This window comes from Ochotona princeps, chromosome 8 (genome assembly GCF_030435755.1).
Source record: "Ochotona princeps isolate mOchPri1 chromosome 8, mOchPri1.hap1, whole genome shotgun sequence".
In the NCBI taxonomy this organism is placed as follows: Eukaryota; Metazoa; Chordata; class Mammalia; order Lagomorpha; family Ochotonidae; genus Ochotona; species Ochotona princeps.
The window spans coordinates 62,906,121-62,933,777 of record NC_080839.1 but is presented as its reverse complement, the minus strand read 5'-3'; the positions used below and the strand labels follow the sequence as shown (position 1 = coordinate 62,933,777).

General features: G+C 39.4%; 2 protein-coding genes across 2 annotated transcripts in view; one reads left to right on the top strand and one right to left on the bottom strand.

The window, feature by feature from the left end:
• BABAM2 (BRISC and BRCA1 A complex member 2) overlaps positions 1-27,657 on the top strand; it is a 436,262-nt gene that overhangs the window by 32,481 nt on the left and 376,124 nt on the right. Inside the window, exon 3 of the mRNA XM_004582697.2 lies at positions 21,355-21,431. Coding sequence (XP_004582754.1) covers positions 21,355-21,431 — 77 coding nt within the window. The remainder of the gene's footprint in view (positions 1-21,354; positions 21,432-27,657) is intronic.
• LOC101521462 (BET1 homolog) lies at positions 7,195-7,807 on the bottom strand. The gene has a single exon (XM_036497900.2). It carries the CDS (start codon positions 7,714-7,716, stop codon positions 7,372-7,374), a length of 345 nt encoding a protein of 114 aa, XP_036353793.2. The 5' UTR covers positions 7,717-7,807; the 3' UTR covers positions 7,195-7,371.

Genomic DNA, 27,657 nt, shown 5'->3' with positions numbered 1-27,657 from the left:
AAACCAAGATGAGCAGGGAGATTAGAGGACATCAAAGTAAAGCAGTTTGTCTTCAAATCCAAGGACTTCAACCTCTGAAGAATTTTTAGAGAAGTGCTTTCTCAGATTGTCTTTGATGAAAGAGCAGAGTTTTAAACAATTTGCAGTGACCAACTGAGTATTTGTAAAGTAACAATAAAATGAAGTGAAAGGACATGAAAAATTTTTGAAAGATTTATTTATTTTTATTGGAAAGTCAGATATACATCTAGGAGGAGAGAGAGAAGATCTTCCATCCGATGGTTCACATCCTAAGTGACCACAACAGCTTCAGCTGGAGCTGAACCAATCTGAAGCCAGGAGCACAGAGCTTCTTCCGGGTCTCCCATGCGGGGTGCAGGATCCCAGTGTCCCTGGGCCATCCTCTGCTGCTTTCCCAGGCCACAAGCAGGGAGCTGGATGGGAAGTGGAGATGCTAGGATTAGAACTGGCTTCCCTGGTGCATTCAAGATGAGGACTTTAGCTGCTAGGCCACCTCACCAGGCCCAAGGCATGAGCTTTAAGTCTTGACTTTTGTTATTAAATTCATTAGAGTGAATATTATTTTATATGTTAGTCTGAAAGGGCTGGTGCTATGGTGTAAGAGTTAAGCTACTGCCTGCAATGCTGGCATCCTTTATGAGCATTGATTGGGGTCCTGTGGGCCCCAGTTCCAACCCACTTGCTTTTAATGCTTCTGGGAAAGCAGAGGAAGGCTGCACAAGTGCTTGGTCCCATGTGGAGACCTGGAAGACATCCTGGCTTCTGGCTTTGGCCTGGCCTAGTCCCGGCTTATGTGGCCATTTGAGGAGTCAACTGGAAGGTGGAAGACCTTCCCTCTGTCTCTCTGCATTACCCCGTCTTGGTAACTCTGCCTTTCAAGTAAATAAAACATGGTTTTGGGGCCGGTGTCTTATATGCATGCTAGCTCTTGTACTCACTGCTTTACTTGCAATCCTGCCCCTATGCTTATGGCCTCGGAAACAAGCAGAAAATGGCCCAAGTTTTTGGGTGTCTACACGCACGTGAGTGATCCAAAAAAAAGCTCCTGACTCCTGGCTTTGAATTGGTTCAGTTCCTGCCATTGCAGCCATTTAGGGAATGAACTAATGGATGGATGATGTTTTTCTTTGTGTCTCTTTCTTTGTAGCTCTTCCAAGTTAAATAAGTGAATCTATAAAAAGAAAAAAAATTCTAATTAATCCTCCAGGTGAAAACACTTCTGGTAATTGCCAAGATTGGCGTGCTTTCACCGTCTTTACTGATTGCTTGTGAATATAGTCCAGTTAGTCTCTGTGCTTCTTAGAGTGGACACCTTGGAGTGAGTGACATGTTCAAGGAGTTATTTTAATCAGTGTGGAATTGACTAGTGTTACCTTCAGTTTCCTGAAAGCTACATTCTATGCAGTGGTGCTGGGGAGAGCTGTGCGTTGTAAACCGCTGGTAGCTTGGGACACTTTGTAGTGAAATTATTTCAGTGAGTCTTGATTCATTTAAAAATGAAATAGAATGGAATTGAATGAAAATATAAGATATTTTGTACAATAGAACTTTTTGTTTCAGTTGGTAAGTGCACACATACACAGAATGCACAGTGTCATTCTACAAAGGCAACTTTTTTTTTTTTTTTGTGGCAGATTTATAGAGAGAGACAAAGAAGCAGAGAAAAAGGTCTTCCATCTGCTGCTTTACTCACTAAAAGGCCACAACATCCAGAGTGGAGCTGATCCAAAGCTAGGATCTAGGAGTTTTTTCTAGGTCTCCTATGTGGGTGCAGGGACCCACGGACTTGGGCCGTTCCCTGTTGCTTTCCAAGACACAAGCAGAGAGCTGGATGGGAAGCGGGGCCTCTGGGATTAGAACTGGTGCTCATATGGGAGCTCCTGGCAAGTGCAAGGCGAGGACTTAGGCTTTAGGCTACTGCTCCAGTCCCTACAAAGGCAACTGTTAACTTTTTTCAATAAAAATATTCCTACAACCTGTTAAGGCCACCAGTTTCATCTGCTTGACTCAAGACCATGTTCTAAATGGATGTAGTGCACAATTCCTCAACTTTGGTGGCTTTGTTTCCCGTCATTTGTACACTATCTAAATCCTATCTAAATTCCTGAACAAGCAGGGAAGGATTGTGGATATATAACATATTGCTTGCTTCTCCCCTGTTCATTTCTCCTGGTTGTTTCTTCTAGTCTTGTTCTCCTGAGCATCTAGATATCCCCCATCCCGATACTTCTCTTTCCCTGTACATGTTCTGCTGTGTGACATGATGGACTCCATTAGGTTTGACTGAGTATATTGGAAAAATAATCGCTTCTTGGCCTTTTGGCTAAGATCAGGTAAGTATGTTGGAAAATTATTTTAGTGCTTTGATAGAGTCCCTTTATGTTTGGAACCCCTTGGGGATTTTTTTTTTTTTGGTCTGTGGAATGGAAAAGGGGAACTAGCACAGTGAGAAAGTCAGTTGAGTTATTTTTGTGCTGAAAATTTTGTTCAAGTGAGATTAAGGATACAATGAAACTAGCGTTTCAGATAATCCTTCCTCCTCCATAGGGTATAGCCAGGAGACTGAAGAGATCAGGCAGCTCTCCAGACTTTGGTTCACACCTGCAAACTTGACTTGTATTCTAGGAGTCAAGCCCCAATACTTGCTTGATTTTTTTCTTTGCTTTTATACCTTAAACTGTCTTGGTTTACAAAGGCTTGGTTACAAGGCAGTGTGTATTTGTTTTGGGGTGGTCCCTGAAGCCATCAATGGCCTGTCTAGACCAGGCTGGTCACCCTAAGGGGGCACGTGTTTGAGTTTTGGAGTCTGTAGCACTTATGTTTTGATTTTACCATTTGTTTTTCTTTCTTTTTTTTTTAAGATTTATTTATTTTTATTACAAAGTTAGATATACAGAGAGGAGGAGAGACAGAGAGGAAGATCTTCCGTCCGATGATTCACTCCTCAAGTGAGCACAACGGCCGGTGCTGATGCGCGCCAATCCGAAGCCGGGAACCAGGAACCTCTTCCGGGTCTCCCACGCGGGTGCAGTGTCCCAAAGCTTTGGGCTGTTCTTGACTGTTATGCCAGGCCACAAGCTGGATGGGAAGTGGAGCTGCCGGGATTAGAACCAGTGCCCATATGGGATCCTGGCGCATTCACGGTGAGGACTTTAGCCGCTAGGCCATGCTGCCAGGCCCCACCATTTGTTTTTCTCAACGCTCATGACAATAAATACTCACTGTGTGCCAGGCCTTGTTGTCCAGGGCCTCATAGCGTATCTGTTATCTTGAGGAAGAGAGAGATTATTTGTACAATGCTTTAAAATTCATAGCATGTAAGGGTAGTAGTATCACAGCAATCGAAGAAATCTAAGAAAAAGGATCTAAGAAAAAATCCTCCAAAATTACTTAACCAAAAATACGTGGATGGCATACTTATCTGGTTACTCTGTAGTTCCAGATATGCTCTCATAGCAGCTGCTAAGTCTTTTCGTAATTATTTAAATGTAAGAATTCAAAGATTTAGAGTGCTTTTTTCTTCCATCTTTAGAAAGCACTTTTCACTAACAGGAAAGGGAATCATTTAATAACAGTTCAGAATGTATTAATTCTTTTTCCCTTGCTCTTCAATTGTAGCTCTTAATTTTTGTGTGCACCTTGTCATCTGTTTTGTTTCCTAATACAATTCTCGTGTATATATTTTTTCTGTCAGTTTGCCGTCTATTTTTTTCTTATTGTCCATATTCACTCCACCATTTCCTTTTCCTCTCTGTCTTTTCTATTTCCCTTTCTGTCTCTCTCCCTCTCTGTTTCTCTCTGGGCACCTGACAAATATGAGACACCACAGAGATGCCAATATAAACAGAACAAAGGCATGTGAGCTAATAAGAGATCAGAGCTCTGTTAGTTTATCCCCTGGAGAATCCGAGCTATGGGAGCATGCCAAGATAAATATTCTCCCATCCTTCCCTGCTTGTTCAGGAATTTAGATAGGATTTAGATAGTGTGCAAATGACGGGAAACAAAGCCACCAGAGTTGAGGAATTGTGCACTACATCCATTTAGAACATGGTCTTGAGTCAAGCAGATGAAACTGGTGGCCTTAACAGGTTGTAGGAATATAATTATTGAAAACGTTAGCAATATAAAAGTAACATAGAATAAAAGTTGGTATAAAATAGTCTTTTATGAAATGATGTTTTATATCAAACATCTAAAAGTATTGTGTACGTTGGCTTTTACCTTATAACACTTATTAGTGTGGGCAGTATTTAGCAGTGTTTGCACAGTTGCAGTGACAGGCAGTCCAAGCATTTGTGTAATTTGTTTAATGTGATCCTGGAGTGTGCTTGTCACCTCTAGCTCCATCTTGGTCACCTGTACTGTTTAATGAAGTGATCTGTATGCCAGTAGGTTTCCTGTTTGCCACTAAAGCTCTCAGAATTTACAGTTCTTTATTTCTTAAAACTTTCGCTGTAACAAGCGTGTCTATCTCCATGTTTTTTCCCTGCTTGAGACAAAATGCATGTAAATAACTCTACTCCCCCTCACTTAACCAGATGCAATCCATTTATAGAATCCAGTCATGTTGTATGAACCTTCCTTGATTACCCCAGCTAAAAGTAGTTTCTCTGCTTTCTCAACTTCAATTGTGCTTTTATTCTTTAACCACTAATTTGGCAATTTATCATGTTAATTGCTTTGTGACTTGTATCCATTGTTTGGATTGTTACTTAAATTGTGTCTTGCTTGACATTCAATATTGGTTTGATTTTTGTCTTCTGATTACATTCCAGGGTCTTTGAGAATAGAGTCTCTTGTATAACTTACTGCAAGTGATATCCAAACTTTTAAAAAAAGGTTTATTTATTTATTTGAAAGGCAGAGTTATGGAGAGGGTAGAGAGAGATTTTCTATCTGCAGGTTTACTCCTCAGATGCCCCCCAAAGTTAGGACTGGGCCAGGTAATAGCCATGAGCCAGGTACTCCCAAGTACTTGGGCCATTATCTAGTGCCTCTCCTGGGTATTTCCAGGAAACTGAATTGAAGTGGAAGAGCTGGATTCAAACTAGAACTCCTATATAAGATGCTGGTATCTCAAGCAGTGATTTAACTTGTGCCACAACAGTGACCCCTTTCCACATTTTTCTGATTGTCTACCCTGTCTTAGTCTATTTGGGTTGCTAGAAGCAAGTATTTTAAACTGGGTGGCTTATAAACAACAGAAATTTATTGCTCAGTGTTTTGGAGCCTGTGAAATCCAAGATCACAGGGATAGATGAATCAGTGTCTGGTGAAGGCCTGTTCCCTAATGATGGCACCTCCTCTGTGTCCTCAAGTGGCAGAAGGAAAAAGGAGGGAGACAAGCTCCATCAGGCCTCATTGACAAGGACCCTGATGGCATCCTCAAGGGATCTGCCCACTTAGTTCCCAAAAGCCCTGCCTCTTATTCCCAACACATGCGATTTCAGGCCACAGGTTTCTTTATAGATACAGCACTGATATCCTCATGTGCACTCATATCCCCACCTGTGTGTTTATCACCTTTGAAAAGGATTATTTCCTGTACCTCAGTACATTATTTTACATCCTGAATTGAAGATAGCTTGCCAACATATAATATTTTCTGTACTCTTTATAGCAATGTCAGCAAATGTGAGATAACTTCACAAAGCTTATTTTGGGACAAGTTTTTGAGTTTCTAAAATAGGTGGAAAATTTATATTGTTTGAAAATTTGGTACCAAAATTTTTTTTCCCCAGAAGCTTCTGAAGTACTCTAATTTGCAAATTTCAGTTGGAAAAAAAATTGAATGTGTGTCCCCAGGCTCAAATTTCTGGAAAACTACCTAGCTAATCAAAATTTAAGAAGAATTCTAATAAAAAGAAATGACGAACAACAAAACAGATTGATTTAATATCTTTGGAAAGAAAATGATAACTTGAATATGCAAGTGGCTGTGTTGTTCCAATGATCATAGAAAATCCAAGTTAGATAACAGTGAGTGTTGCTAAAGCCAGACAAAATACACATTTGAAAGCCTGGTTCTCAAACTTGAGTGTGTGTCAGGTCAGCTGGGGAGCTTGTTAAGGCACAGATAGGTAAACTCTATGATAGATCCTAATAAACACACAAACATGAATATTTGTGTTTGTACTCTCAGCTCTCAGGACTAGCAGAATGCTGGCAGCGCCTCAGGAGCCATCCCTGCCTCTGTCTAGTGGGTCTCTTCCTAATCTCCATTCTCGGTTTTCCCACAGATAAACCCATTGCTTTGACTGTTACACTTAATCTCTTTGTTTCTGCAAGATACTTAGTAGACAAGCACTGGTTTGAGCTTTAGTGAAATAATGCGGTATATTTTTATTTCATTCAGTGGTGTATTTATGAGATTCATCCATATTGTTGCTTGTAGTAGAGTTTATTTCATTGTGGTATGACATTTAATCTTTATATTAGTTTATTTCTGCACTTTGTATCTGATGGACATTCAGTTATTCTGTTTGAAGTTACATTTTAATCATTAATTTGGGAGTATCAATAAATTCTGTTGCACATCATACAGCAGAGCAATTCAGTTTTTTTTTTCAGCAGTTCACTTTCTTCATCACTTTATACCACTCAGTGTTTGGCAATTATTTAACTTCACAATGTTCTGTCACACACATGGCCCACCTAAGTAATGAAAATCATAAAACTATATGTAAGCCAAGTCAATAGCACTTATAAGGTTAATATAACACAGCAACTACATGGTACACATGTGCATTAGGCCCTTCTAGAAATAAGCCAGAAATAAGATTTGTTTAAAACCAAGGTCCTTAGGTGCAAGGAAAATTGTTGATTAAAGAAGCTGGTCTACAGTTTTAACAAATAGAAGAGCAAAGGGGAGTATATGGTTTATATGGTTGATGACATTTGATACAAACACATTTGCTATTACGTAACGAACTGGTTTCCTACCTCGAGATCATTTGCAGGCTTGCCAGGCATTCTGTTACTCACCCATTAAGTTTCCTTACATAAAACATAAACTTACATTTATAGTAACAACAGAATTTTATATTGCTGTTGAATTTTACAAGGAGCAAACATTAGAATAAAAAATCGGCAAAGCCACACTGACCATCTGTATCATTCAGCCATCTCAATACCCCTGAAAATCGGGGCTAAAATGAACCACTGATGAACAGTATTTAAAGAGCAATGTATTATCTCGTGTGATTTACAAAATAAGCCAAATCCCGTCATCTTCAATGGAAAAGGTCACAGTATTTGAAAATTAGGAATGTCTGGATGCTGATTTTTATCCAAGTGGTAATCCAAGCCGTCAGGTGGGAATAAATTCTAAACTCACACTTGCTTGCATCACCTCAGTTTCACAATCCAATAAATGACAAAAAACATGAACAACGAAAACAGCGTCATATAGCAAAAAAGCTTTGTTTGGCTTCCTCTGGATAAAATTTTAAGTTTTCCCATAGTTTTCCCTAGAAACCCTGTTGTAGAATCAAACTGTGAATCCATTTCAGCTAGTAATTTATTTTGATGTTCAACTTCATGGCCTATTTCAATGGACAGGGATTTGATAGCACTGACTTTGCTCCTCAGACTTTCGGTGAGTCTCTCGTTCTCCTCACAGGCTCTGTAGCCGCTGCCAGCATAGCCGTAGTTGCCACGAGGGACTCCTTCACCCAGGCCTGCACGCCTCATCCTGCCAGAGGAGGGAGGAAGAAGGCAGGCGGGGGGGTGGAGGGGCTAGGAAAGGGCCAGAGGCTACCCGGGCCGCGCCTTCCGTCCTGGGGCCGCCGCCAAGCAGCAACTTCTTCACACAAGCGCCACAACAGTGAGAATTTGCTTTCTTTAAAATATTTATTTGAAAGTCAGAGTTACACAAAAAGAGGGAAAGACAGATCTTTCAACCACTGGCTCACTCCTCACATAACCGCAGTGGCCATGGCTGGGCCAAGCTGAAACCAGGAATCAGGAGCTACCTCCAGGTCCCTTGAATGGATGACAGGTGCCTAGGCATTTGTGTCACTGTCCACTGCCTTTCCCTGGCCATCAGCAGGGAGCTGGACACTAATCAGTGTCTCCGTGGGTGCCAGTCTTGTATGTTGTGACTTTACCCAAGACACAACAGTGCTGGCCTCAGAATGTGCTTTTCAGGTTCTAGTCACTGTAGGGAAAACTGTTTTTCATTATGAGTCTTTTTCTTTCTTTTTTTATTTAAAGATTTATTTATTCTTATTGGAATGTCAGATATACTGAGAAGAGGAGAGACAGAGAGAAAGATCATCTGTACGTTGATTCACTCCCCAAGTGACCACAACAGCCAGAGCTGTGCAAATCTGAAGCCAGCAGCCAGGAGCCTCTTCCTGGTCTCCCACGCAGGTGCAGGGTCCCAATGTCCTTGAGCCATCCTCAACTGATTTCCCAGGCCACAGCAGGGAGTGGATGGGGAGAGCAGCTGCTGAGATAAGAACCAGTGCCCATATGAGATACCTGCGAATGCAAGGTGAGGACTTTAACCGCTAGGCTACTGCACTGGGCCCTCATTATGAGTCTTTTAATCCACTAGCATGATTTTTTATTCATTTATTTTCTTCTTTTGCAGTAATGGCTTTCTGTAGAGACCTTGCATGTCTTGTGAATCTGATATTTGCAAGCATTTTATCATTTGATTTTTTTCCTTTTGTTAAAAAAGATTTATATTTGTTTTTTATATGAAAGGCAGAGCTATAGAGAGGGAAGGAGAGACAGAGAGAGAAAGAGATCTTCCATCTGCTGGTTCACTTCTCAAATGGCGGCATTCGCTCTGGCTGATCCTGAAGCCAGGAGCCTCAAAGTTCTTTTGTGCCTCCTATGTGGGTACAGGTGCCCAAGGACTTGAGCCATCCTCTCATGCTTTTCCAGGCCATTAGCAGGGAGCTGGATTAGAAATAGAAAAGCTAGGACACGATTGCATGCCCACATGGGATGCTGGCATGCATGTGTAGACTTAGCTGGCTGTGGGTGGGCACCAGTCCCTAGCTAATTATCTTTTTAACAATTCTGTTTTTCTGGGATCCTATATCCCTGTGGGATACGTGGAAGGAGCTCCTGACTCCTAGCTTTGGATCCACTCAGCTCTGGCCATCGTGGTCCCTGGACAAGTGAACCTGAGGATGGAAGACTTCTTTTTTTCTCTAATTCAGTACTTCTGCCTTTCAAATAAAAAATAAGTAAATCTTAAACAAAAAAATCAAACATGATACAGTGTTTAAAAATTTGTGTTTTCTGATTGTTGAAGCTTATAGAAATGCACTTAATTTTTATACATTTGATAAAACTCACATATCAATCCAAATGGTGCACATGACAGTTACAATTTTTTTTAACAAAGATTTATTTATTTTTGTTGGAAAGGCAGATATACAGAGAGGAGGAGAGACAGAGAGGAAGATCTTCCATCTGATTGTTCACTCCCCAAGCGGCTGCAACAGGTGGAGGTGAGCCAATCCGAAGCCAGGAGCCAGGAGCCTCTTCTAGGTCTCCAGAGCTGGTGCAGGGTCCCAAGGCCTTGGGTCATCCTCAACTGCTTTCCCAGGCCACAAGCAGGGAGCTGGATGGGAAGTAGGACTGCTGGGATTAGAACCGTAAGTTAGTTACAACAGTTTTTATGTGCAAGATCATGTTTCCTGAGGAAAAGTATAGTTTTAATTTTTCTTTACAATGTTTATTCCCTTTACTTTTCCTTGTTCTGGTGACTACTGCAGTGTTGAATAAAAGTTCTAAGAGGTGGTGTCCTTTTCTGTTCTATTTCTTAAAGGGAACCACTTGATATTTTGTTATTAAATGATCGTGTTTATCAGATTAAAGAAGGTCCTTTTATCCTACTTTTCAGATTTTAAAACATCTTGTATGGTTATTTAATTTTGTCAAACTATTCTGCAGGTAATTGGAAATCCTAGTAATTTTCTCTTTTATATTGTTAGCATATCAGAAGGAAGAAATAGTGAAAATTAATGAACGAAGTGTCTATGTGAAAAGTTAGAGAATCTTTTCCTCTCCCAGTTTGCTGTTAAGAATAGTATTTGAGCCCATCATTCCTCCAGAAAACATAGTGTAATTTAAATTGCATGTCTGTTACAGGAACACCTACCAACATTTAAAAATACTCCCTACTCTAAAGTGGAGTTCAAATTTATCATTTATAAATGGAGATATGGCTTATAAGCTGGGAATAACTGTTGACGCCACATGAACTGGCAAACATGTTTTCTTGAATATTTTAATTTTGTAATTTTTTTAAAGCACTCTAGGATGAGTCACTTATTTTGGTAGTGACATTTTGGAATGTTAAGCTAAGAATTAAATATGCCATTTTCTAGTAGGATCTAGAAATAGCTTTGAGACTTTAGAGATAGGGGATATGCTTGGTGTATTAGGAATATCGCGTGTGCTAGGTAGGACAGTTCCATTGCTCTGGATAACAATGTTAAAGAAGCCAGCCTCACTGCAGTTGTTGTTTTCTCTTACCAATTTCATCACATGTTTCCTTGTAGAAGGACTCAAGACATGACCTTGTGGGTTTGATTCAGTCAATTAGATGGGCCCTAATACCTTTCCAATGCTGAAACTGTAAGATTCTGTGACTCTGTGATTTGAATGCCTTTTCTTTTTTTGTTTTGGATTATGGAGGTAGATGTTATGCAAGAGTATCAGTCTCCTAGTTATTTCTGTGTCTGGTACAGACAATATGATAATTTTGAATCTTAGTTTGAGTGGAGATGTTGCTGTTAGGTTTAATTCCGAGAAAAATAAATATTGTAAAATGAAAATGTGAATATCAGGTAATAGTAAATCACCTTGCTTTGTGTCTAACAGTTATTTAACAGGCAATTATTGGTCTCTAGGCCTTTTTAATGTCATAGTAACCTGTTATTTTGGATTGCCGAAGCTGAAAACTTCCTTCTCAGCTGACGTTAAATTTTGTTGGTTAAGCAGAAACGTCACTGTTGAGAAAACAGGAAGCTGTGTAGGAGAACATGCCAAATGGTAAATTAATAGTCAAGGTAGAGTAAGCTGATGTAGACCTAGGGAAGGGACTCTGGATTCGTGTATTATATTCTTTGTAGGTGGTTTGAAGAATAGAAACGGTCTACATCATATTTTTTTTCTTTTGTCCCAGACTATCAAATAATGGGTTTAATATTGAGCCAGAGATATTGTATTTTCTTTTTTTTTTTTTTGCATTATCTTAAAAAATGTTTTAAAAGTTGGGTTACCTTGATTTAGCTTTGTTAATGCAGATTAATTCTTAGCTGTCACTAAAATCCTATAAAGTGTAATGAAATTACCAACTTCTTTTTTTTGTCATGAAACCTTACTAATTTGATTCAGCTAACCTATCTAGAAACAACTAATAACTTAAAAAAGAAGTTGATAGCAAAATTTACTTTTCAGTGTTAATTTAGAATTTAAAGAGTTTGCTAAACGATTCAGACACTGTAGAGCCTGAATCAATTTGTGAGGTCTTTGTTCTCTGTTTTACGTCATTGAGTTTCATGTTTGTTGTTGTCCTCATTGTTGACAAATATTTTTTTTTTATTGAAGCACATATTGTAGAACTTTTTGGCATTGGTTTGTTCATTTTTATTTTTTGCTTTTGTAAGCATTTTAATAAAATATTATCTTTTTGAAAAAATTTGTAATTTACATTTTAACTAATTTGATGACCTTCCCTCTTATTGAGATGATTTACTGTGGTGTTTAAAAAAATGGGCTGGGGTTGACGTGATGGCTCATTGGCTGATTGCCTGCCTGCAAGCACTGGCATCCCATGTAGGCACTGGTTCATGTCCCATCTGCTCCACTTACTATCTGGCCCCCTGCCTGTCTGGGAAAGCAGTGGAAGATCACCCAAAAAACCTTGAGACCTTGCACCCGCCTGGTAGACTCGGAAGAGGTTCCTGGCTCCTGGCTTTGGATCAGCTCAGCTACAGCTTTGTTGCCTTTGGGGAATGAACCAGCAGAAAGAAGCTCTTTCTCTGTGTCTTTCTTCTCTTTGTGAATTTGCCTTTCCAATAAAAATAGATAAATCTTAAAAAGAAAAGAAAAGAAAATGGGCCTTGGATCCAGGCATCCTGAGTTTGGATCCCAACTCTGTCATTTGCTGGCAAGTTACATTGCCTCTGTGTGCCTCACTTTCCTCATCTGTAAAATGAAGTCATTTTGTTTGGTGTTGCTGTGAGTTTAAATGGTTTATCCATTTGAAGAACTTAGAATAATGCTGTTGCAAGGTAAATGCCCAATCAGTGTTGGCTGCCATTATTGTCTGTTGTGTAATAGAGTAACTTTTGGTAATGACTATAAGTTGAAAGGCTGGGTTCTCTTCCAATTGAGGATCTTGCACAAGTCATCATGTTGATTATGTTTATCTTTCCTGGAGGTAATGACAAGAGCTTCAGCCCAGTTCCTGTGAGCTCTGCAGTTTTTGTCATGGAAGGAGCCCAGATTGAGAGTGAGAGTATACGTACGTCTTCAGCATACCTGTTTGTGGTTGTTGGAATGCCTGCCGTGAGGACCCCAGTGCCAGGTGCTAGACATGTAAAGAGTGCCAATTCCAGCACTTCTACTCTTGACACCCCCAGGCTTTCAGTGTCATTGTTAGTAAAGTGGTAGTTCTTAAGTGTAGTTAATGCTACAGTTTCATCAGAGCTGGGTGCAGGGCACTGTGATAAATGCTGGGCCACAACTATCTATAAATAACAGGCAGAGAGACAGAAACAGAAATAGGGCTGTGGTTCACTTATTTATTCCTCTAATGCCTGACAACTGTTGGGAGCTGGGCCAGGCTTGAAGTCACCAGACAGGATCAATCCAGGTCTTCCATGTGGGTTACAGGAACCAATTAGTTGAGTCTTCATTGCTGTTTTCTTAGTTTCTGCATGATCAGGAAGCTGGAATCCAGGAGCCAGAGTTGGGTGTGGGACACGGGAGTCTGAACTAGTTGGCTAAATGCCTACTCCCCACCCCAACATTTTTCTATTATGAAAATAGTTCTTGGCACCACGAATCTTATGATCTTGTTGGGAAAACAAACCACAGTTAGAAAAGTAGATAAATGATAATGGTAGGAATATATGGTTATATGCTGAATAAGAGACTGTAGGGCCGAGAGTATGAGAGTGTTATTATGGTTAATATTTCACTGTATCAGTGGCTAACTGTAATTTCTGTAATAAAGTACCAGTGTAAACTACCTCCTTTAATGCTAGCAAGAATTTCTACTTGACAATCCCTATTTGGAAAATTTGCAGATTGTTTTAACACCTTGTTCTACATGTTAAATTTCAAATGGGTTGCCCACTGTGCTGAAATAATTTGAAGTTGATACAAAGAAAGAAATACACTTTATAATCATTGATCATCTAGAACCTCTTTTTATATTCTGATGCCAAGCTGTGTTTTGTCTTCTGGTGGGGATTGTCCCTATGATATGGAACTACATACATTTGAAGATAGATTTAACCATCAGCAATTTTTAAATCATCAGAAAATGATTTTTGTTAGAAGCTTTCAGTTTGGAATATTAGCCTTTTATTTTCTACTTTTAAAAAAGTTTTTGTTTTATTTATTTGCAAGGCAGAGTTAGAGAGAGAGACAAAAAAGACAGAAAGAGAAAGATCTTTGATCCACTTGTTCATTCCGAAATGGCCATGATGGCTATGGCTAGGTTAGACCAGAGGCAAGGTCCAGGAAGCAAGAAGTTTCATTCTGGTCTCGCATGTGGGTATTAGGGATCCAGGCACTTGGGCCATTCTCTGCTGGCTTTTCTAGGCACTTGAACAAGGGGCTGGAGCAGAAGTGGTACTGCCAGGACTTGAACCAGGGTCTTCTAAACTTGGGCTGTCACCATGCATTAGCATAGTTGCTGTTATATAAATATAGTGTTAGTGGATTAGTAGTGTTTCACTCTGGGTGAGTGCGTTTCCCTTCTAGGTTACTTGCCTGTTACTGATTTCTGACTGTTGCCTTGTGGAGGCCGCTTCAGCCCAAACTGGCCACCCCATCCCCAAACCCTGACCCCAAGAGACTGTGCAAGAGAATGCTAGGAATGTAAAGTTTTTTTTTTTTTAAAGATTTATTTATTTTATTACAAAGTCAGATATACAGAGAGAGGAGGAGAGACAGAGAGGAAGATCTTCCGTCCGATGATTCACTCCCCAAGTGAGCACAACGGGCCTGTGCGCGCCAATCCGAAGCCGGGAACCCGGAACCTCTTCCAGGTCTCCCACGCGGGTGCAGTGTCCCAATGTATTGGGCCGTCCTCGACTGCTTTCCCAGGCCACAAGCAGGGAGCTGGATGGGAAGTGGAGCTGCCGGGATTAGAACCGGCATCCATATGGGCTCCCGGGGCGTTCAAGGCGAGGACTTTAGCCACAAGGCCACGCCGCCGGGCCCAGGAATGTAAAGTTTTGTGCTGTCATGGTGTAAAGGTCTTTATACACTTGCTCTGAGGATTGATCATCAGTAACTCACCGTATTTTTTTTTCCTTCTGAAAAGGAGTGAAGTATAGTAGTAGAAATAGATAAATCAGGCTATCCTCACATGTCCCTAGTCAAATAAAAAAATAATGTAGCTGCGCCTGGCAGCCTAGTGGCTGAAGTCCTCATCTTGCACGTGCGAGGATCCCATATGGATGTCCCACTTCCCATCCAGCTCCCTGCTTGTGGCCTGGGAAAGCAGTTGAAGACAGCCCAAAGCCTTGGGATTCTGCATCTGCGTTGGAGACCTGGAAGAGGCTCCTGGCTCCTGACTTCAGAATGGCATAGCTCCAGCTGTTGCGGCCAGTTGGGGAGTGAATCATTGGACAGAGGATCTTCCTCTCTGTCTCTCCTCTTCTCAATATATCTGACTTTCCAATAAAAATAAATAAATCTTTAAATAAAATGTAATTAGCCTCAAAATACTTGTAAATTTTATGTAGTTTGTGTTCATTGTAAAAATTAAATTAATGCAGAAAGTTAATGGGAAGAAAGTTGTAAAAGTCACCCCCAATCTTGACACATTTTGATGGTTCTTCTGACGTCTGTTCTGTGCATAGATACGCACCTGTCTGTGCAGGCAGACCTTTTTTTTTTCTGTGAGCAGAATTCTGCTGCTTACAAATGTTTTCTGATTTTTTAACTCATTTCCACCCATTCACAGAAAAATCAGGGCTGTCCTCAAACAACACAACTTGAATTTTACAGTGATGTATATAACCCAAGCCAGTTTTAGACAAAGGTAATTTATAGAGATGACACTTTTGTTTTTAATCTTGTACCTTGATGTATATGACTTTGACTTGTTTTCCATATGCTGTTTAGTCAAGATAATATCAAAGATAGACCATAACATTTTTAAAAAGTAGTATGTATTTACTTAGAGAAAGAGGACAGAGAGAGAATCTCCCATTTGCTGGCTCACGCACCAAATGCTTACAACAGGAGAACAGCAGGGACTGCACTAACTGAAGCTGGGAACCATTGCTGCTTGCCATCCAGTGTTTCAGCATTTGTCTCAGCAGCAAGCTGGAGTCGGGAGTTAGAGTCAGGTTTTAAATGCAGCCACTTTATTGCTGTCTTAATCATTAGGCTAAATGCCCACCGCCATAACGGATATTTTAAATAACTGTTCAACATCTCATTGCAGGCTTATCTGCATGATTCTTTTTTTTAAAGATTTATTTATTTTATTACAAAGTGAGATATACAGAGAGGAGGAGAGACAGAGAGGAAGATCTTCCGTCCGATGATTCACTCCCAAAGTGAGCCGCAACGGCTGGTGCTGCGCCGATCTGAAGCCGGGAACCAGGAACCTCCTCCAGGTCTCCCATGCGGGTGCAGTGTCCCAATGTATTGGGCCGTCCTTGACTGCTTTCCCAGGCCACAAGCAGGGAGCTGGATGGGAAGTGGAGCTGCCGGGATTAGAACCGGCACCCATATGGGATTCTGGGGCGTCCAAGGCGAGGACTTTAGCCGCTAGGCCACTGCGCCGGGCCCTATCTGCATGATTCTTAGGACAGAGAGACCTGCTGATGGCAGCCTTCCTCTGTTGGCGCCTAATTTATATATTCCCCTCAGTAAAACAAACCCCTGAAGCTAACTAGAAATTATCCTTCTCCCATTGCTGCCTCTCCCCGCTTGCCCCCATTTCGGCTTCAAGTAAGTGATCTAGGGCTGGTATTGGGGTTAGCTGCTGTTGGGGACACCTGCATCTCATTTTAGAGTCCCAGTTATTCTGCTTCCCATCAGGCTTCCCATTAATGATCTTGGAAGGCGGCAGTCAGATGCTGAAGAACTTGGGTCCCTGCCACCCTGTTGGAGACCCTGATGGAGTTCCTGGTTCCTGGCTTTGGCCTTGGTTAGCTCCAGCTATTGCAGGCATTTGGGAGTGAACCAGCAGGTGTAAGAACTCTTTCTCTTGTCATGCCTTTCAAATAAATAAAGAAACAAAGTTTTAGGAAAGACTGCTTTTTCAGCATCACACAACATTCTGCCTAAGGTGAATTTTGATGATTTTTCTTCTTTTTTTTGGTTACATTTTAGTGGCCTTAATGATTAACTAGCTTACCCAGTAACCTAGCTTTGTTTTTATAGAAGATATGGCTGTCATCTCAAATATCATACTTTTCATTTCCCATCTATCTAAATTTACTTCTCTCCTGGTAGTCGTATTTGTTAAATCCTTCAGTGCATTCCCCAATGTTAAATCCGTAGTCCCAGGATCTGTTATCTAGCTTGCCAAGTTCTCCCCTTAGGTCTCACTCTTTCCATCTTGCCTCTTGCATTGTTTTTCTCTCTACAGTAGATCCAGTGATCTTTAAAAAATACAGAATAAGATATTACTCTTCTGCTTGAAACTCTTGTTTTTGTGCTTGGCATCAAAGCTGAATTAATTGCCACCACCTACCAGGCCTTCAGATGATGTGTCCTTTGCTTACTCCTTGTTGAATCTTTTGCTATGTTCTCTCCCTCCTTCCTTCTTCCCCAGCTGCACTGCCCAGATATATCAGAATTTCTTCCCCAGATATATCAGGCTTGTGTCTGCTTACACGCCTTTGCACCAGCTGTTTCCTCTGCCTGGGATGCTCTTTCTCAGAACTTTGCAAGGTTGGCCCCTTCTTGTTATTCAGGTTTAGGATTTCACTTCCTCCACAGGTCTCCTTAATCTACCAAAGTGAAGTAGCTCCTCAGTGACTGCAGCACCCTGTCTGTTGTCCTCATGGAAGTTAGCAGGCACAAACTGTCTTTATGTATTTACCTGCTTATTGCCTCTTCTCTAGAGTTTAAGCATTTTGAGATCTATCAATTCTGTCTGTATTGTCCTCCTTGCATTCCTATCATTGTGAACAGTACTTAATATATTTTAAAATAAAAACAAAACAAAACAAAACAAAATAAAAACAAAAAACACCAGTGCTCAGAAAATTGTCTGGAGAAATATGCTTTATTTTTTTATTTTTTTTTATTTTTATTACAAAGTCAGATATACTGAGAGGAGGAGAGATAGAGAGGAAGTGGAGCTGCCGGGATTAGAACCAGCGGCCATATGGGATCAAGGCGAGGACCTTAGCCACTAGGCCACGCTGCCGATCCCCGAAATATGCTTTTAATACCTGGGTTTTTAGAACTGGCCACTGAAGTGATAAGGGAGGAAGGTGCACAAAAAACATTTTCCCACACCTGGTGAAACTGATACATTCATCGTATACAGTGCATAATGCATAATACATAATACGACACGTGGCCAATAGTGACTGTAACTTTTTAAAAGAAGATTTATTGATTTTTATTGGAAGGACATGTACAGAGAGAGAAGAGACAAAGATATTCCATCCACTGGTTCATTCCCCCAAGTGCCTGCAACAGCTGGAGCTGAGCTGATCCAAATCCAGGAGCCAGGAGCTTCTTTTGGATCTCCCATGTGGGTGCTGGGTCCCAAAGCTTTGGGCCATCCTCTACTGCTTTCCCAGACCACAGACAAGAAGCTGGATGGGAAGTGGAGTAACCAGGATATGAACCTGCACCTGGAAGGGGTCCCGGTGTGTGCAAGGCCAGGACTTTAGCCACTAGGTCACTGCGTCAGGCCCTTTAACTTTTTTTTTTTTTAAGATTGATTTATTTTTATTGGAAAAGCAGATTTATAGAGAGGAGAAACAGAAGACTCTTGTGTCTACTGATTCACTCCCCAAGTGCATGCTGAGCCAATCTGAAGCCAAGAAACAGGAAGGAGTTTGTTCCAGATCTCCCATGAGGGTGCAGGGTCCTAAGGCCTTGATTCATCTTCCACTGCCTTTCTAGGCTATAAGCAGGGAGCTGGATGAAAAGTGGAGCAGCCAGGACATGAACCGGTGCCCATATGGGATCCCGGTGCATGTAAGGCAAAGATTTAGCTGTTGAGCTATCATGCTAGGCCCAGTGAATGTAACCTTTCAAAACAAACTAATACCATATTGAAAAGGTGGGAGTTTGAACAAACTAGAATCAGGTCATATCCTTGGGACTTCTTGTACTACTGCTAAATCAGTCTTTTTTTTTTTAAGATGTTTATTTGTATTGAAAAAGCAAATTTATAGAGAGAAGGAGGGACGGGAAGATCTTACTTCTACTGGTTCCCTCCCCAAAGGCTACAACAACCAAAGCTGAGCTGATCCAAAGCCAGGAGCCAGGAGCTCCTTCTGGGTCTTCCATGTGGTGCAGTGTCCCAAGCCTTTGGCTTATCCTCTACTGCTTTCCCATGGCACAAGCAGGGAGGGAGCTAGATGGGAGGTGGAGCAACTGGGACATGAACTGGCGACTACATGGGATGCAGATGCCTGGAGGTGGAGGATTAGCTAGTTGAGCTGATGTTTCAGCCCCACTAACTTCAGTCTTTAAGCTCAAAATGCACTTGATTATGAATGATAGTTTTTATTGTTTTAAAGCATCAGTTTGAATATTCTGATTGTGCAAAGGGTCATTACTGTCATTAGATTATACTATATATTTTATAACGATAGCATTTGTGTATTTTCCATAAGCCTTTTAAAATAATTAGTATGCTATGGATGAGGAAGACTCAAATTACAGTTGAATATCCCTTATATGAAAAACTAAAATATGAAATTCTCCACAATATGAATCTTTTTGAGTGCTTACATTATGCCACAAGTAGAAAATTCCAAGCTTATCTCACACAGCCAAAATGTACAAAATTACCAGATATTATATTTGATTTTTGTTAGTATTACTAACATATAATATGCACTTATTTTCAGGCTTGAAGTATAGATAGATTTTGTGTTTAAATAGGCTCCAGTCCAGGATATCTTAATCTGCATGTCAGTATTCCAAATCTTGAAAAAATTCAAAATCTGGAATACTTGTGGTCCTGGCATTTCAAATAAGGGTTATTCTACCTGTGTAAGGACAATATTTAAATATCTTTTATTATAGAGTGTGTCTCCAGAAGTTTATTATGTTGAACGGAAGAAGAAAATGTATTCTTAAAATCTATGAAAAATTAAAATATTTTAGTATTCAATTGGCAGTACAAATTTGTTTTTTAGCTCATATACTAGTATTTTTTATTGGCTTCTGATGATAAAGAGAAATAACGAACCTAGTGGTTTATGCTAAATACATCTGGAAAGTTGTGCATTTCTTGTAGTTCTGCTTCCATCTACCAAACTATTTTGGCAAGTGGTTCTGTAGAATTGCTTCAAAGTGGTTTCGGATTTAGGGAATAAAATAGCTTCCTTGCTGTACTTTATAAATTGCAAGCCTCATTTCAAAACTAGATAAAGACATGTAACTTCCTCAGCTGACTTCATGTTAGTATTTTATTCACTTCTGAGGTCAATAGCGGTGATACACAGTTGAAATTACAGCTAGTAAGATCATAAAATATATTGTAGATATTTGTAAAAAAGGACATTGTGTAACTTTGTGAGGACATACAAAATGTTGAGGCCCGTATGACTAACAGTCTCCCTTTCCTTTTCAATTTGCATCTTATCTGAAACTGAGCACAGAGCAGTGTGCTTTCCTGCAGATGAAAGTTAGGGGTGCCAAATCTAGAGGAAGCACCGTACCTTTGTGGATAGAAAGAAAACCATCTGGTACCAGAGAAAGGCCAAAAGTGGGCTCTTTTTTGTACTAGCAGAATGAAAGATAAGAATTTATGTTTAAAATATGACCGTAAAATTACTCTTCTATGTTTCTTGGCATCTTATACTAGAAACCTGTTTTAGATGATATATACCTACTTATCAAAGTTGAGATATACTTGAAGAAGTTGAAAATAGAATTGTAGCAATTAGAAGCTGGGGAAAGTAGACAGGAGGGACAAGATAGGGAGTAACTGGTCGATAGCTACTAAGAGTTAAATAGGAGAAATGGATTCTGGTGTTTTGTTGTGCAATAGGGTGACTTCATGGTAATATATTGTGCCAATATATAATTCCAAGAAGCTGGAATATAGGATTTTGAATGTTTTTCACCTTAAAGAAATGTTAAATATTTGAGGAGGTAGATAATTGGGGTACTTATAAAAGTTTGTGGAAAAATAAAGTTAAGAGACAAATGAATTTTAATGTAAAATATGTTTGAAATTTGTGCATGGCTTTTTCATAGTGTATATTTTCCATCACCTGCTTGAAGATTCTTATGCTTGTCCTGATTGATGCATTGCACAGTGTGTACATATATTGAAACATCACATGATATCCCATAAATAGGTGTCATTTTAATGTGTCGATTAAAATAATGTGAAAAAACAAAAGTCAAATGCATATAAAATTTTAAATATGTATCTATCAGAGAGAGACCTCTTATCCATTGACTCCTTCCATACCCACAACAGATGGTCCTTAAGCTGTGAGATACAACTTACTCAGGTTCCCACCTGAGTGTTAGGGCCCCAACACTTTGAGCCCCTATCACTGCCCTCAAATTCTGCATTGGCAGGGAGGTGGGGTCAAGTCAAGAGCCAGAGCACACCATTGGGGATGCAGGTATCCAGCTGGCAGCTTAACTGTCAGATGACACATAGCTCTAAGATACATGTTCCTGAGAGAAGTAATTGAAGGAGTGTTCATGTGTGTTTTCAGAAAACATTTGAGCTTTACTACGAGGAAAATGAATTATTTATTTGGGAGTGAGTCTTATTGTCTTGGTCCCCATGATCACTAAGGGTTTATATTTTGCTTTGTAAGCCTGTTTTTATTTTATTAATTTATTACTATTATTTTTATCACTGATCCATAGAGATAACTATACATTAGGTTTTTATTTATTTATTTATTTATTTATTTATTCTCTTTTCTCTCTCTTTTAAAGCTGCACATCACTGACTCCTGGCCCCAATTGTGATCGATTTAAATTGCATATACCTTATGCTGGAGAGACATTAAAATGTAAGTAAATGAGAACTATTTTACTCAAAAAATAGAAATTACCATGTTAGTTATTAAGCATTACACTTTAGGTTTTTTTTTCTGGCTGTTAGATGTTATCTCTCAAGATATTTATCTCGAGAGTTTACCATTTTTCTTATCTATTCATCACTGTTAGTTCTATTAAAGCGAAGGCAGTTGGCATGGAATAGGTTGCAGTGAAATAGGCTTGCATAGAGATGCTGAATTTTTTAGGCATGCATGATAATTCTTGTATTTACATTGACCATAGGCAGTTCTTGTGAAAACCCCAATGAAGGGAGTCCACTGCGTTGAAATACCTACTAGTTATAAATTGTTTAGGTAGCTGGCATAACTGCTGCTCCCATTATTGCTCTCTCCCTTCTGGAACCATTACTGCTAAGAACCATTGCCACTGAGGTTCCTCAGAGACACCTGGTGTTGAGTTAAGGAGAGGGAATGTCAGTATGTTGTCTCCTAGAAAGGGTTAGACATGCAAATGGCTTACATGGGACAAAATGTAAGATAGATGAGCAGGCTACCTTACGAGAACTGCTTTTAAAATTAATTATTAACAGAGAGTGGATATCTGCCTTTTTATATAAATTCAATTTTTATGCTGACTACATTTTCAAAATTAAATGCATGATGGAGGCTAGGTTACGCAGGCTGACCCAAATGACTCAGGACTGGCTGGAGCACCTGGACCTTGGGTGAGTACCTCATGGGTATAGTAGGCTCCGTCTCCCACTGGGTAGAGCCACCGTTTTCAGCCTTTGTCTGCCACTGTTAGCGGTACTAAAGCTGTACTTGTTGAGATGACAGTAGGTTTGGCTGGTTAATATCACTCAGCTCACTAGGGATCTTTTCTCGTGTGAATCTGTACTGTGGGGAATAAGGTATCAATGTTTCTGTGTCCTTAAAAGGGGAAACCAAGAACATGGGTATTAAAGAAGAGACTTTTTTGGATTATGACCATATGTGGCCAGGAGGGATCACATCTCAGCCTTCTACAAAATCACTTCATATTAATTTTCTAAATGCAACATTAAATGACAAATTTAGGACATGCTAACTTATTAACCTTCCATTATTAGACTGTTCTCCTGAAACCATTGGAATACAAAAGAGTTTTACCTGCCTGAAGTAGCAAAAAATATTAGCTACTTTTTTTTCAAAAAAATTAAATTGAAAAGAAATGATCAATGTTAATCATGCAAATGGTTGAAAGAGAAATAGTACTGAACTTTTTTTTTTAAGATAAAAGGAAGAGTCTGTTTTATTTCTTTCCTGTCCCAGGCCTGATATTTGAAGGAATCATTTAAAATTTAAAGACTATTTAATTTAGTTCTTCTGAGGATGATCGCTGAATAATGTGCTTTTGCCTCTGTTTCTTGATTTAGCAACTTTAGACATTATCTTTGGACTTCCTGCTCTGATACATGAACCACCAACCAGTTTTTACTATACCTCTTATCTCTTTCTCCTCTTCCTATTTAATGCAGTTATATCACCATTATTGGTTCCTGTGTTGGTTACCCTGTAGTTTAAAATATTTTTATTTTTTAAAAGGAGTCTTTAAATGAACTGCTCCTAAAAACTGTGAATAAGTGTCTGGCACACAGCTCTGTTATTACTTAAGGATAATCTCTCTGTAATAATGATGAATACTCAGTTCACTTTTATTTGGTTTCCCATTAGCTAAAGATAATCTGGCTCTTTACTTTTAAATATGAAGATAATTAGCCTTTGCCTTTCCCAGCTTTTGTCTTCTGTTATCTATTTTTTTTTTGCATTTCTAAGATTGATAGCTATTCTAAATAGGTAATTGCTTTTTGTGCTCTGTCCTGAAACTGTTGAATGACTAGCCTATAGGCTTGCATAATTGTCAGCCTGATCGTTATTATTTTTTTGGATTTGAATCTTTTTTGTTTTGCTAGAATCTACATATGGAGGAGTTTGGCAGAATATTTTCTTGGTAAATAGGTTCCCTAGGTTTTTTTTCTTTTCTTTTTTTTTTTTTTATTTATTTGTTTATTTTAAAGACGGAGTTACAGAGAGAGAGGGAGATAAAGAGTTATCTTTCATTTGCTGTTTTATTCCCGAAATGGCTACAGCAACAGTCAGGACCATGCAGGTCTGAAGATTGGAGCCAAGAGATTCTCCCAGGCCCCCTGTGTGTGCAGGAGCACAAAGAAAAGGCCACCTTTTGCTGCTTTCCCAGGCACAATAATAGGGAGTTGGATGGGAAGCAGAGTGGCCGAGACTAGAGCTGGTGCCTACATGGGATGCTGGGGTCACAGGTGATGGGTTTCCATGTGATGCCACAGTGTCAGTCCCAAGAGTGTCTCCACAGTGCCAGACAACCTGCTTAAGTTCCATTGTTTGGACAGGCATTTGGTGCAGTGTTTTGTTTTTTAAAGGCAGAGTTACAGAGAGAGAGGAGGCGGGAGGGAGAAAAAAGACAAAGATCTTCTCTGCACTGGTTCACTCTCCAAATGGCTGTGATAGGGCTTGTCAAGGCTGAAGCCAGGAGCCTAGAGCTTCCTCTGGTTTTCCCAAGTGTGGGTGCAGGGGCCTAAACATTTTGGCTATCTTCTTTTGCTTTGTGAGGTGTATTGTAAGGAACTGGATCAAACCTGGAGCTTCAGGGGCTGAAAATGTACTCATATGGATGCCAGCATCACAGGTGGCCCCTTGGATACAGTGCTAACCCCAGCAGGGGCCTCTTTCAAGTCTGTCATGTGGATGACAGGGGTCCAGGAACTTGTGCCATCTCCCACTGCTTTCCCAGTTTGTTAGCAGGGAGCTAGATTGGAAGGGGATCATCCTTCAGGGCTAGAACAGGCAGGGACATCAATCATTACACTGCAATGCTGACCCCCTTTTCTTTTTAAATCTCATTTAATTATCTTATTTAAAAAATACTCAGATAAAAACATGTGTTGCCACTCTATCAATTTTTGAAACCTTAATTTTTTTTTTTTTTTTTTTGGTACAAGACCATTAAGGTCTAGATGATTAGTGATCACAAGATCTGTGATTGAATTAAGAGGTTGATTATCACAAAAGTTGTAATTGAATTCAGTCTTCTACAACCAATATAATATGCATCTTTAAATATAAACTGACACATTGCTCAAAACCAAATAGTTCAACAATTTTCTGGAGCTAGTGCTGAGGTATAATGGTTAAAACTTTTCTTTGCAGTGCAGGCATCCTATATGGGCACCAGTTCACTTGCCACATGGGTGTAGCTGCTCTGCCTCCTGTCTACTTCTCTGCTGATGTGTCTGGGAAGGAAGTGGCAGGTGCCCAAGTTTGGCTAACTTAGGCTGTTGCAGCCCTTTGGGGAGTGAACCAGCAGATAGATAGATGATCTGCCAGTTTCTCCTTCTCTCTCTTGACTTTCAAATTTAAAACAAACATACATAGTTGCAGGTTTATGTAGTTTTATAATTTTTAGTAAATAAGTTGTAACCTTTGTAGCAAACAGGAAGTCTCTTTGCCTTTTGAAAGAAGTAGACCTAGAATGAAGTCATAGGGGAAAAATGAATAAATAGATATAAATTATATTCTGTGGTCAATAATAATGCTTTCTTATTTTTCCTCCCAAGCAGAAGGTAGTGGTGAATTCAGTGCTTTGTTGTCTTAAAACTATGTAAACAACCTTTCAATTTAAAATTTCTCATAGAATTCTATTGAAAATTTGTAGTGTATCAAATTGTTTAAAATTTATAGTAATTTTATCTCATAGTTTTAAGCTCAATGAAGTTAGAGATGAGGGCTGTTTTGTTTTAACTTAATCTTCAGTCTGCAGCACAGGGGAGGTATTCCATTAGATATTTGTTGGAGGAATGAAATTGATGTATATATGCATGAGTTAATGACTCAGTGTTCAGATTTTTGGTGGTTGAGGTGTAGTGTTACACAGAATGTGGCATTCTGTTACTTGCATCAGCCTTTTGCCAACATAACTCACTCTTTAGAAGTTATTTATTATACGAGGAATTTGTAATTGGAACATTGCTCTTAACAATTCAGAAAACAGGAAGGACGCACAGTATGTTCCAGATTTGGAGTCTGAATCAATTTTATCTTCATATATTTTACTTTGCCCCCTGAAAGAAGATGAATGAAAATAGCTTGTAGCTAAAATTTGTATTTCAAAATGTTTTATGTATTAGAAAATAGTTACTTCTATAAATCTGTTTCATCTGTGAAGAAAGGAAGCTTTGTGCAGTTAATGACAATAAGAATGAAACACAAGAGAGAAGACATATTTCTGCCCATGAATTCTAGAATTGGTTCCTACAGAACTACTCACATTCAAAGTTAAATAATTGGAATAGAAACAACCAGAAGCTCATTGTACGTGAGGAATGATGCTGCTGTTTCCTCAGCTCTTTTATTTAAAGTGAAGGGGCAACCGTTGGCTATGAAAAACATCAGAGGATATTATAAAATAAAGAGAAATTCTTGGATTTCACAACTGTAATAAGAAACACCTCATAAATACTTGGAGCAGGCTGGAAATGTAATCCATTTAGATTTGCATAAAAAAACACGATAGCACCTGATATGCACCACTGAAGTGGTGAAATGTTACAAGATATGGCAGAGTTGACTGAGGAATAGCCGTGAGCATCATATAAATGCAGATTTATAACAACAGCCACCTTTGTCATGCTTTATAGAATTTAATTCTAAAAAAAAGCTATTGTGTTTTTTTTTTGTGTGTGTGTCCTCTTTGAATAAGGTAAGAATTAAGACTGTTTTCCTATTTTATTTTCAGTTTCTCATTTAGTGCTTGGCATTTAGAGATGCTTAATATGTGTTTGTAGGATGAATTAACCATGTTCATTCTTTGGATCTGGCACTGATGAGGTTTGATGAGGAAGTGACACAACTTAATTCTGCCAATTCTTTGAATAATACTGTTTACGCAATTATGAAGCAAGATTATTGAAGTAAGTTATTGAGCAAGTCTGTGGCCAGTAAATCAGCTTGCTAACATTGATTTCAAATTTGAAATTATCTTGTGTTTAAGATTTCTGTATTTCATCTCAAAAATTTATTTTAGTCAGGGACTGTCTGATTATTAGAAACCAATTGGAACTAACATAAAATAGGGCTTGTTTATTTGTTTTATAAGGAATCAAGTGACTTTTAATGCTGCCTGAGGATGGGAAGATTAGCCAGGCCTTGGAAGGACTGGAAGCAGAGACATAGGAGCTGTCATCTTGTGTCCTCCTCTGGAGCAAATTCTCCTATAGTATATTCTAATTCTTTTGTCACTTGATTCTTTTTATCTCCATCTTTCTCTTTCTCTTCAACTGGAGTAGAAAAGACTGCCTGAGCCCCCTGTATGGTGACTGAATTTAAGGCCACTGGAGATGAAGTCATTTAAGCATAGGTTCTGGGAGGAGAGGGTGATTGGTAGTTGGGCTGAATGTTCCCTTGTGATGAGTTATGTGACCAGGAGTTCTGGGTCATGTGGTTACTGGAGGTCAGCTTTTACACATAGCAAGCATGAGCTGAGCAGTACCCAAGAGGGATGTCTCTTACGCTGTTTTTAGCAGGCTCTCTGAAGGGCCTCCAAATGGAGCAATACAGATGTTCCCTTTGTCTTTCACAAGAGCAATACTGGTGTTTATCATTTGAGAGGAATGATGAATATTTCAAGGCCATTTGTGACATTGTATGTAAGTCATGCCAAAAAAATTATCTTCAAAGGTTTTGAAGTTGAAATATTTTCTCTTTGGAGGAAAAAAATGGGAAAAAATAACTTATACTTTGGATAAAACATTCTCTCAGGTCCTCAGAGGAGCAGAGGAGTAGTGTCAAATTACTGTTCATTTTCAAGGATCCATTATCACATGACTGGATTTTAATATGTGTATATATTTTAAGAATGTTAACTATAAAAATGAAATCAATCTCGGAACTGCTATTAAATGAAATGTGCCATAAAATTAATCAGTGACCAAGCATATGCTAAGATTTTTATAGACACCACACAAATAGTCTTCCTTTCTTGAATCTGCCCAAAATTCAAATTTCATTTTGATCCATACCTCTGTGAGCCTGCTGCTTGTGCATGTGCATTCTAACACATACTGTGTCTCAAATTTGCTGTAGTCAATCAGCATAGTAAGCTCAGCGTGTTCCCTTCCCCCTCATTGTCCTCTAAAATCTTGACTATGCAACGCAGTGTGGAGACTCA

What these genes read in the sequence shown, in the direction of transcription:
- LOC101521462 (XM_036497900.2), bottom strand. Translation starts at nt 7,716, where the DNA reads ATGAGGCGTGCAGGCCTGGGTGAAGGAGTCCCTCGTGGCAACTACGGC.